Source organism: Vigna unguiculata, chromosome 11, assembly GCF_004118075.2.
Source record: "Vigna unguiculata cultivar IT97K-499-35 chromosome 11, ASM411807v1, whole genome shotgun sequence".
NCBI classification, from domain to species: Eukaryota; Viridiplantae; Streptophyta; class Magnoliopsida; order Fabales; family Fabaceae; genus Vigna; species Vigna unguiculata.
This window is the reverse complement of record NC_040289.1, coordinates 11,081,159-11,093,299: the sequence shown is the minus strand read 5'-3', so window position 1 is coordinate 11,093,299 and position 12,141 is coordinate 11,081,159. Positions and strand designations below refer to the sequence as shown.

General features: G+C 35.6%; 1 protein-coding gene across 1 annotated transcript; it reads right to left on the bottom strand.

The window, feature by feature from the left end:
• Positions 1-4,339: 4,339 nt before the first annotated feature.
• LOC114169911 (phosphoenolpyruvate carboxylase, housekeeping isozyme) lies at positions 4,340-11,261 on the bottom strand. The gene is made up of 11 exons (XM_028055301.1): positions 11,124-11,261; positions 10,718-10,907; positions 9,644-10,035; positions 9,461-9,545; positions 8,844-9,066; positions 8,327-8,430; positions 8,147-8,240; positions 7,901-8,055; positions 6,553-7,551; positions 5,546-5,932; positions 4,340-4,942 (listed from the first exon to the last, which is right to left on the bottom strand). The coding sequence occupies exons 2-11, from the start codon at positions 10,883-10,885 to the stop codon at positions 4,646-4,648; spliced, it is 2,904 nt and encodes a 967-aa protein (XP_027911102.1). The 5' UTR covers positions 10,886-10,907; positions 11,124-11,261; the 3' UTR covers positions 4,340-4,645.
• Between the last annotated feature and the right edge of the window lie 880 nt (positions 11,262-12,141).

Genomic DNA, 12,141 nt, shown 5'->3' with positions numbered 1-12,141 from the left:
GGAGTGATACAGCTTGATGGACCGGACGAGCATCGGGCCCAATTTAGGGCCATCACTGAAGACCTTATTTGCTATATTTTCTTATCTGTACTAGACTCGTACTGTTAGCTCACTAGCGTACTTTACTCTAGGCTGTGTGGGGTATCCTTTATGTTTTATGGTTATGTTGGTTATGTTGGGGTATGGTGTGCTTCATATTCCAAATCTTCGTACCCTCAAGATATTATGTATGTGACGTTTTATTTAATTGGCTTTATCTTTTATTTGGGACAGGATTGCTTAAAATTATATCATTTGAAATTTCACCTAAAAAGTTAGAATTTGAAATTTTTTATATTATCTTTTATTTTTGTATTTTTCTCTCAACTCGATTTTAATTTTGGATATCATCAACTTCGTTAAGATCATGACACTGACTGTCATATGATCATGCCAAGTTGTAACTTGTATCATTGATATTAATAAATATTATTTTGTGATTTAAGATGTTAAAATAACTTTTTGTATATCACAATTGTTTCTTACTCATTATTAATTAGTTTTCAAAGTCAATGATAGGGAGATTATCCTTTTGTCAACATTTGCAGTGATTTTTTTTTTCATCAGATATATCGTGTTTTATCAATAATTTTGTTAACTTTTTCCCATTGTTAACTCGAAAACTTCAACCAACATTAATTACGATATTTTTTTACCGATGTTAATTGAAAAGAAATTTGGGTCGACATTGATAACAAAAAAATCGACAAAAAACCTTCAAACTATCAACATCGTAAAAATAGTCTGGATAAAAATCAGCCTAAATAATTGTGCTTGGCATAAGCGGAAAACAATATCAGTTACATAAATAAATAAAAAGTTTTACAAATATCAATTGAAAAATATGGACTGAAAAATAACATAATTTAATATCAACTAGATAATCAATTTTGATATTTTTTAAACTTTAACCATATTTGATATTTAAATAACTTGTATTTTGTGGTAATTCAAAAACTTTATAAAAATAATAATATTCATTAAATTTGAATTGACTTATCCAAATAAAACATTTAAAAAATGAAATCGTTTGAAATTAGATAAATTCAAATTGAATGTATTTGAATATCTTGAAAATCGTGAAATTTGTTGCACAAATCAAAGGTTAAGAAATAAATGAATGATGTTTTAAAATCCTTATTAATTAATGATATAACTTTAAGTTTTCTTAATCTTTTAAAATTATATTATTAATTTTGATTCCCAAAATTTTTATGTTTCCTCTTTTCACTGTCTTATAACGGGATAGGTATGGTCAAGCACAAGTAATGCCTATCCATAAATCGATCCACAAAAAAAATTATATTCGTTTACCCACCGCTTCAAATATTTTAAAAAATATATTTTATAATTTTTAAAATAAAATTTAAATGAATTACAAAAAATAAAAAATTAAATATAAATTAAATTAAGTATAAATTAAATTTAATATAATTAAATTTTAATTTAAATTAAATTTAACTTAAACATAAATTAAATTTTAATTTTAAACCTAACCTATTTATAAATGAGTTATTAAAATACTTGCTACCACGAATAATAATTATCCATAACAGATTTTATTCACATGTGAGTATAGATATTTTGACCATCCTTACTTCCCCGGTTAAATTCTTAGAATATTAGAGAAGGAGGTGCGCGACGCAAAGGAGAAGGGAAAGGGAAAGATGGGGAAGAGAAAGAAGGCTAGAGATTTTACTTTGAGGAGTAAAAAGGAAAATTTCAAATTTAGGGAGGTCAATGAAGAACTAAATGAAGGTGCAGGAAGTAGTAGCTTAACATCAAAAGTGATGCTTCACCTCTCTCTGATTCAATTTGCATTCCTTTTCTAGCTCTCAAAATAGGATTTTTTTTATTCTATCAATGATTAAAAAATCTAGTTTAATCTCTAACACACGCTTGGTGCCCTCCAAAACTAACAATTCCTTTGCTTGCCTCTAGATGTGTTTATTTGGCCTCTAGCCAATGGGCCAACCTTGACCCACTCCAAATGAGGGGCTAAACAAAAGCCCTAGCCCCCAAAGTCCCATCTTTAGTAAGTTAGGACTAGGGTTAAGGTGGGATAAACGCCCCTAAAAAATTACTTTGAGTTAGAGTCAAAGATCAAGTTGAGCGACCCGAACGAGATCGATACGACTGACGACACGGACAAGACAAGAGGGCTCGACGAGCCAAACGGGCCCGACTATCCGAACAAACTTGGTAGGCTCGACGACCCGGACGGGTTTAAAGACCTAGATAGGCCTGATGACCCAGATGGGCTTGACGTCCGATTACCTAGATTGGCTCGAGGACCTGGACGGACCCGACTACCCGGATGAACCTGCAACCAAAATTGTTCGACGGACAAGTTGGGCTTGATGACCCTGACGGGCCCAATCACCCAAACGACCCGGACGGGTTCGGTGACCAGGACTGGTCCGAAGACCCAGACATGTCAGATGACCCGAAAAGTCAGGCCCGTCCGGCATGGCGTGGCGTGTCCGTTCGGCTCGTCCAGGTCGTTTGGGTCGTTGGGTCCGTTGGGGCATCTAGCCCATCCGACCCGTTCGGGTTGTTGTGCTTGCTCGGCCAATTCGGGTTGTCTGACATGTCTAGGTCGTCGAGCTTGCCAGGCTCGTCTTACTCGTCTGAACAGTTCGGGTCATCAAGCACCTATAGGTCCTCGCGCCCGTAAGGCATGTGTTGCTCACACGAATCATTTGGTTCGTGAGGCATGTCTGAGTTGTTGGGCCTGCCAACCCTATCTTTCTCACCTGGACTGTTCTATCTTCGACCCATTCTGGGTCGTCGAGCTCGTTTGGGTCTTTGGACTCGTCCAGGTTTTTGAGCCTGTTCGTCCCGTTCGGGTCGTCAAGCTTATTTGTCCCTTCCATGTTGTCGGGCCTGCCCGAACCGTCTAGGTCGTGTCGATGACCGAGATGATTCAGACTGACGTCCAAGACATGTCGACCCTAAATCGAGAACGAAAAGTTTAATAATATATTTTTCATGTTTAAGAAGAAAGCCCATGGACTGGCCTTGAAAAAAAGATAAAATGGAAAAATATTGCAGTGCTTTGGTATTGCATATGTTGTGTTTATATAAACACAATACAATACAATCATAATCTCTATAATAAAGTCATCATTGAATACAATAAACAGTATAGGAAATAATTTATAATGATGGTTGTACACATAAGAAATAATACACATACATAATATCAGGAATGTTGGAATAATATTATTGACATAATATTTCTGACATTGATTCTCTAATAACTAGAATCGTAACTTTCTTTATCTCTTACAATTCTATAATTGAAAGTTGTAAAACATCTAAAGATATTGTACTAAGTTTGGGTCCGGATTACGCTTAATCTATAACCTCTTACTTGTACATATATAAATTCGTATTTTCAACCTTCTAAGTTCATTAAAACAACTCATGTTATTCCTTAATCTTGATCTTCTAAGACTCCAAAATAATTAATCAATCCCTTGATCAACTTACTTAAATTCTTGCATTAAGAATAGGAACTATATATGGCCGATGTGAAGCTTCAACTCTAGCACTAGTTCAAAAAAAGACAATATATTTTGTAAGAGCAATATCCTATTAATTTTTTATTGAGTGCTTTGCAAAGTATAAAATATGATTTTATAGACATCAATTCTTAACATAAGCAAATGTTTCATCTGTAAAAACATATGCATAACATCTACCTATATATCATCTAATAGACTTTAACTTCAACCTGCAATGTGTACAAATAGTTTAAAATATTTGATTTATACGCCAAATATTCATAAAAGCATTTTTTATGTTATGTAATGCAAAGATGCGTCTACATCAAACATCTCTTAAAGAAACGCATTGAAATTGGTCTCTACAAATAATTTTTTTGAAAAAGTGAAATGCTAATTCTATGAAGAACTGTTAAGAACAGTAAAACTCTTAACGTGATTGTAAAGTTAAACAATCCTGAAACCTTAGTTTGTAGTACAATTTCCAAGAATAAAATTCCTAAAAAATTAAATGTAAATATTTACTATTATTATTATTATTTTTTCTTTATATAACTAGTTAAGCAATTACCACAAGAAAGTATGACAACTTTATAATAAAATGTTACGACAAGGTTCAAATGTTGTACATGAAGATGAGAAAGTTCCATTGTCACTTATTTTAAGTTAAAATTTCCCAAAAAAAAATCTATTTTATGCCAATAGTTGAAAAAAACAGATTTAAAGAGGTAAATAAGCATAGTGACACCCAAAAGTATCATATAATTTGGCATCTTAAGCACCCCATTATGTAAAAAAACTAGAATATTAGTGTACCAAAGAGTTGCTTGAAATAAGTGAGTGATACACAAAGGAGTTCATATAAGAACTAATAATCAAAACATAACTTTGTATTGCAACATAACAAATGAGTTGCATACATACAAGCATTGACTCATTGTGTAGTAGCTAATCTCTTTGTAGGATCTTGTAAAACATGGATACAAGGGGGGTAAGGAACACCCTTTTGGTGCATGCACCTAAACTCGTTCGTTATTTTTCTGATAAGGAAACAGAAACCAGAAAAGAAGAACAAAAAAGGAGACAGAAACCGAGGTTTAACCAGTGTTTTGCAGACCAGCAGCAATACCCTTCATGGTGAGAATGAGAGTGTCTTCCAAACCAGGAGCATACTCACTTGTTGGGTTAAGTGTTATGAGTTCATCAGCAGGTTTACTTATCTCTATAGACTCTTTGGAGATGTGAGGACGCAGCTTCACGTTGTAGTTTGGATCACGAATGCGTTTCAATGTGTATGCTTGGCACACATTCAGGGTGGTGATGTAAGAATCACGCAGCCGAAGTCTTTGCTTCAAGTGTGGATCTCCTTCAAGAAGATCTCTATGGCCAGCCACCTAAAAATACACAAAATGGAACATCAGCTTGTGGAATAATAACTATAACTATTCACAGTTTCTCATTCATAGGATATACATAAGCTTCAATCTTTAAGAATGAACTACTATTGCATACTTTTTGACCCTACACACATTCCATTTCATGTATTACTAATCAGATACAAGATCAGTTTATAGTATAGAGGTGGAAATAATTCTCACATTACAAGCTGGTTGTGTGAGGATGAATTAAGTTTAAACTCACTAATATGGTATCCTACATCGAGTAGGGATAAAGCCAATTTATAGTATATAAATGGGTTAATCCTTACCTTCCAAGCTGGTTTTGTGATGATGAATTCAGTTAAACTAACTTCCTAATATAATATACCACGTCGGCTTCCTAATATAATATACCACATCGACTAGAGATAAGGTTAATTTATATTATAAAAGTAGGATAATTCTAACTTTACAAGCTGGTTTTGTAAGAAAAAGTTTAAACTCAGTTTCTAATAAGGTAAATAAAAGAGAGGGTTTCAAGCATAATTTGAATTAAGTTCAAGGGATGTGAATGTAGTTTGTACTGATATAAAATTTACATGGTAAAAGTATCATTACCTGAAGGAGGAGTGCCTTGGTTTCTTCATACTTGGTCCTTAACTGCTCCCCAAAGGTCCACAGGTCCTCTGAAACAAGGAGCCTGTCATACAGAGCAGCAATCCCTGGGTTTCCTTTGGCAAACACCATTTCCACTAAATCAAGAGTGACCCTAAAGAAAGGCCACTGATTGTACATCTCCTGCAGCACATGAATATTCCTGACATCTTTCTCAATAACATGTTTGAATGCTGCTCCAAAACCTAGCCACACTGGAAGATGGAACCTTGTCTGGGTCCAGGCAAAGATCCAAGGTATAGCACGCAGCGTCTCGATGCCTCCACTCGGCCTCCTCTTTGCCGGTCGACTTCCTATGTTCATCCTTCCATACTCCAACTCAGGTGTAGCCTGCATTCCACAAGGTTCACAGTGATTGTTAAATTCAAATATCAGTTTACCTTCAACAACCAAGGCTCTTTTTTATTGTGTGGAATCAGTTACTCTGATCAAATGATGCCATAATGTTCAATTGTAAATCATGTCTATAGAGAAATCATCTAAATATATGGATCAAGTTCATTTCCTGGAGAGAAAATTGAAAGAAAAAGTACTGGTTTAATATGTTTATTAGTCTTGCAAATGTGACAGATTTTGGTTTCAATTTCTGCAAGAAAACATTATTAGTTCTGGTCCCTAGCACTATTTACCAATGACATGACATGCTTCTAACCACAACAACAAACATGTTCTGCAGAAACAACTTTCTCAACATCACATGTCCGACATGCTTCTAAATGTGTTTAAATTATGAGGACCAAAATCAACAAAAACATTGTACTGTCCATTGGGGTTACATTAGAGGACACAATTTTAAGTTTACATGTTCTAAACATGGTTCTCTTGAAATGGTCATGAACATGATACATCTGACATGACATGCCAAAATTTATGAGTATAAAAGTCAACAAAAACATTTTACACATTTTATTTGCAAGAACCAAGAAATATGTTGGGATTAAACAACATACCAGGCGGAAATACTCAACAAAGCGGGGCTCTTTGAACACAATGGACCGGTATTCCTCAGTGGCAATGACAGCCATCTGATCCATCAAAGCCCTCCATTCTGGTTTAGGTGAGATTGGTGGGTGCATTCCATGTTCTAGAGTAGCAGCAGTGAACCTCTGAAGTGTTCTGAAGCACAAATGCTGCTCTCCAAAGGATTGCTCAATAACTTCACCTTGCACAGTCACACGCAGTGATCCATGAATTGTATCCGGAGGCTGAGACAAAATAGCAAGATGAGTTGGGCCACCTCCTCTTCCAACAGTTCCTCCTCGACCGTGGAACATAGTTAGCTTCACACCATACTCCTTAGCCACCTTTATAAGATCCTCCTGAGCCTTATACAGTTGCCAAGCTGCAGAAAACCTTCCAGCATCCTTGCCTGAATCAGAATACCCTATCATCACTTCTTGCTTCCCATTGATCCTGTTTATGTACCAGTCTATTGAGAACAACCGCGCCAATGCAGCCGGCGCTGCTTCTAGATCGTCCAGCTTCTCAAACAATGGCACAACTCTCAGAGGATGTTTGACATGGCACTCGCGCTGCAGAAGCTCAACTGCAAGCACATCAGATGGTGCAGTTGCCATTGAGATGATGTATGCTCCAAAATTATCGGGTGGAAGCTCTGATATCACATGGAATGTGTCCAAAACATCTCTGATTTCTTCGGTTTTGGGAAGGTCAGGGCCGAATAGGGGCCGTTTGCCACTCAATTCAGATAAAAGCCATTGCTGCCGTTTTTCCTCTGACCATTCCTGGTATGAACCTATTTCCAAGTGCTTGGTGATGGCGTCTAAGACATCAGTGTGGCGGTCAGATTCTTGCCTTATGTCAAGCCTCACAAGGGAGAGTCCAAAAGTAGAGACTTGCCTCAAGAAATCTAGCAGGCTTCCATCAGCAATTGCACGATCGCCACAAGCACAGAGTGATCTGTAACATAGTTCAAGCGGTTCCAAGAACTACACAACATTTTAACTTTGGTTAGTCTAAGAGAAACTTATCTCTCACAAAATGATATATACCAAGTTTGATTTGGCTATCTTTCCTTGTCTCCAAATATACTGGTTTTTGGTTGAAATCCTTGAAATGTTTTCCTGTTTTATGATTCTTATAGTGTTTATAGTGTATAAACATTGATGATAATTCAACAGCATTAACAAAAACCTAAGAAAACAAAACTGTGTTAAAATCTATCTTGGTGTTGGAGATTTTAACAAACTACACAAATAAAAGAGGAGGAAATAGCTGCATAACATTGATGGTTTGTAATAGATGTAAATAACAGAATGTTAACTATGGAATAGGTACCTCCTCAACATTGGTGAAAGTTTCTTCCTCTGGAATGTCAGAGTAGCCATGAGCTAGCAAATGGCGAGAGCGCTCACGAGTCTGGTAAAGCCTATTCCTTACTTCACCCAGTAACACACGATATGGTTCATTTGGAGGAATGGCTTTCCAAAATTCTGTCATGAATTAAGCAAACCATATAAAGAAGTGAACAAAAATGAACCAAATTTAAAGTACAAAACTTATTCACTGAGTTTAAAGGATCACCTATGTAGTGTTTTGCAACTGCATTTTTCTTGGAAGACCTGTTAAGTTCATCTGCACGGGCCTGTAGCTCATCGTTGCAGCGCCACATTGACAGCTACAGAAACAACATGGGAAATCAGTGCCAGAGTGATAAACCAACATCAATGATCTTATCAAAGGATTTGAGGAACAATCAATTACTTCAAACATAAGATCCTCTATCTGGGAATAGTACATGGTAGCAGCCATCATTCTAGCCAATAAGCAAACATCTCTGGTCACTTCAGGAGTTACTCTTGGATTGCCTGCATCATATTATAGAACATAGTTAAGCACACGAGTTATGGCCTTTAACTTCAGAGATGCTCAATAGAATCATGACTAGTTTTACAAACTAATAGAAGTAAAGTAACCTAGCTAACAGTAGATTGGCAGTATCCAAAGTTTCAAGCTTCACAAACCCCTTGTTTTTGTTCATCAAATACTTATTTAGTTTTGAAATCATACAGGATTTTATTGCAGCATTTTGAAGATAATTAGTAAATGCAGATCATGATAAGTACAAGCACTGAAACTTTGGTCTTTAATTGGTCCAATGATACTGTATGATCCATGCAGCAGATTTCATCTAGTATGTTAAGGCTTCATCATTGTTGTTTGTTCATTATTAACATTCTCCTTCATTTTACATTTTATTGGCCAAAGATAAGAACCATACCATCACGATCTCCACCCATCCAAGAAGAGAATTGAATGAGAGGAGCGTTATAAGGGACACGTTCATTAATCCCTATATTCTTCAAAGCCGTATCAACACGACGAAGAAACGTAGGTACACCCTTCCAGATTGTTTCATGGAAGTAACTCATCCCTGCCCTCATCTCATCTTGTGGGGTTGGAGGGGTCCTTCTGATTTCATCAGTACGGAATGCAGCTTGAATCTACATGAACACAAGTTATTAGAAACTACCATTGACATGCAAGTAGTCTAGTTACATTATAGGAACATAGTTCTTCCCATTATTCTGTGCTTTTGAATGGATCATATAGCTTACAAATTTTCAGTTGTGTGAAATTTTTGATTCAATATTTATAGGTGTATATGATACCAAGAGAAGTAGTGGAAATTGGAATAGTTCATCTGCATTCAGGACAAAAAGTTGCAATAGTTGTACAAAGATTTATGGTGGTTTTGTATGATATAAGTCCACATTTTTCCTTAACAACAGATTTAATATATGGTTTTTTGTTTAAACAAAACTGAACACAAGAACAACACTAGCAAATTGAAACAAAAACTGATAATAAACAAAGTTGTTAAATTTTGATACTCACCTCTCTCTGTAGAGCCTCGTCAAGTTCCTGTTTATCATCAGGAGTGATGTCTTTGGCATACAATTGAGTTAAACAGTTTCTTATCCTGTAAGTCAGAGGAACACATGAAAACTTAGACTCTTCACTTTTTTCAGTAGAGATTTTCATAAGGCAGCAAAAAGGGTAACAACAATTGATACAAACCTTCCGTGCTTTTGAAGCAGAGATCTACGGACTGATTGAGTAGGATGAGCAGTGAGAACCAGATCAACAGTCTGGTTTTTCAGCTCATCAAAAACTTCCTGAGGAGACTTCTTCAAATCCACCACAAGTTTCTTGAGTGTTTCTTCAATGTCTGATTCAGTTGTGGCACTGTTCTCATCAGCAAAATCACCTTTCTTCAACTTGTTCCTTCGCCGATGAGCGATTTGAACCTCTTCAGCTAAGTTGGCCAAGTTAAGCATGTGGGAAAACGACTTGGCAACAACAATGGAATCTCCAGCATCCAAACTAGTTATCAGATTTCCAAGTTCTTCCAGTTTCTTTGGATCATGCTTTCCTTCATACTCAGCAGAAAGCTCATACACTTCTTGAACCTGTTCAAGAACAAATTAAGCATCACCATCATATTTTGCAGTTCATAATTTCAAAGAGAATAATACAAAGGCACATATAAACTGAAATATATGTATATATATTCTTTTAAGCATCAACTTCACAAAAAACAAAATATTATATCAGTAAAAATGATTGTGAAGGCTAAGATCTCTTAAGATCCATTCCGAGGTAACGAGAGACACAGGGGTCAGTTTTTTTTCTCCTTATAAAATTCTACACATTTAGTCAAAACATTTCCAATAAACAAAGGTTTGAATTTGAAATCAACCCCTGATCTTGTGACTCCAGTTTTAGATTTATCAATTAAAATACTTTAGACCTGTGTGTATGATTCACAACAATTGAAATCAAAGAGTCAACTGCCAAATTTGAAAGAAGCAATTGGCATTTAAAGCAAAAACTTAAAGTCAATACTAGAATAACCAAAAAGTAACTCTTCAAGATTCCATTACAGAAAAGCCACAACTTCTGCATACAAGAACAAACCAATTGTTCTGTTTCCTTAACACTTCCCAAACCAATAGACTCAACCCAGTACCCAAAATCCTTTAACACAAGTAAAGTTCCATGCTTTTTCCACACCAAACCATCACGTGAAGTTTCTGAACAAAATTGAGAAACATGGTACTAAAGGGTATTAGTGAAAACTGAAAATCTCACCGTTTCCTTCAGATCCTCCCCATGTAAATCCTGAAGAATATCAAGGAACCGATCCAAGAGCAAAGCATCATACTCAACCAGTTTATCATCCTCACTCACTTTTGCTGGAACCAAAAGCCGAAGCTGAGCATCAATGGATGCCATCTTTTCTAAGTTCCTGTTCGCCATTGCAGCCTATCTAACCCCCCACCTGCAAACACCAAAAGGGTCACACCTAAAGATCCAAAAAAACAAAACTTTAACATAGGAAAATCAAACCAACATCCCCGATGAAAACTTAGTGACAAAAGTAGATAAGGCAAAACGTGTGCCAACAAACACAGCATGCACCGCTAAAAGAAAACAAATGTCACTTTTTTGTGACAGCCATGATGGATCAAACAATGATTAGGATCTAATGCAGTACCAGTGTTGAGGGCCAATTGGATAAGAGGAAGAACCAGATGATGATGCTGACGTCAACCAGAGAAAAACCAAAGAGAGAAAAGAAGTGAGAGAGTCACAGATCCAAAGCGGTGCAGAGTGTCCCCTTATATAGACAAAAAAGAGATGAAAATCCAATAAGAAAAAAGAGAGAAGTTTGTGAAAAACACTATTTTTCTTTTCTCTCTCTCTATCACTACCTTTAGAAAACTAGACTAGAAGTAAAGTCCTAGTACAAGACCTGCTCCAACTTGTTTAATCTCCGACAGTGACTTTATCAGTGTGCGGTTTTGTAGGAACAAGTAATTGCCATGAGATCAAAAGAAGAAGAAGAATATGCCTTCAAAGTTTCAAAGATTCTCTATTTCAGGATAGTTCGTTGGTAGTTTTTTTCACTATTCGGTTCACACGAACGTGAGTATCAATAAGGTCCACTCTGCATTACATTGGCTGAATGTTCTAAAGTAAGTGCCTAATTCATTGCAAAAATGTGTGTTTTTTTAAAGAAAAGTTTTATATGTATAGATGTATGTATATGTATATCTTTTTAATCTTCCTATATCCTTTAAACATCTAATAATAGCAATGTTTTTAGTTTCATATTTGATTAATTTTAAATTATTTTATATTTTAAAGTAACAAATAGTGTGTTTAGTGGAAAGATGTGACTTTTGTCGGTGATAATTTTTCAGTGGTAGAATAGTTTACTTTTGAAATTAGTGGAGAGAGGTTCTTGAAATTTAAAATATTTAATTTTAAAATGACGACTACTCATGGAGTGAGTGAGTGAGTTTGTTTGGGTTTATTTATCTTAAAAGAATGTTATTTAATAAAGGGTTAAATATGTTTTTCTTGTTTAACTTTTAGTGAATTTTGGAATTAGTCCATTTTGAAATTTTGGACCAATTTAGTTCTTAATCTCTCGGAATACGTGGATTTAGTTCTTTTAATCAAATTTTGTTAGGTTTATTTGATGTTTCGTACATATGTTAGGATTCTAT

Excerpts from the sequence above, each read along its gene's own strand:
- LOC114169911 (XM_028055301.1), bottom strand. The coding sequence starts at position 10,885 with ATGGCGAACAGGAACTTAGAAAAGATGGCATCCATTGATGCTCAGCTT. Across the intron at positions 9,067-9,460 it reads ACGAGGCTCTACAGAGAGAG|ATTCAAGCTGCATTCCGTAC; the intron begins GTGAGTATCAAA and ends GTGTTCATGTAG. Across the intron at positions 5,933-6,552 it reads TTGTTGAGTATTTCCGCCTG|GCTACACCTGAGTTGGAGTA; the intron begins GTATGTTGTTTA and ends TGTGGAATGCAG.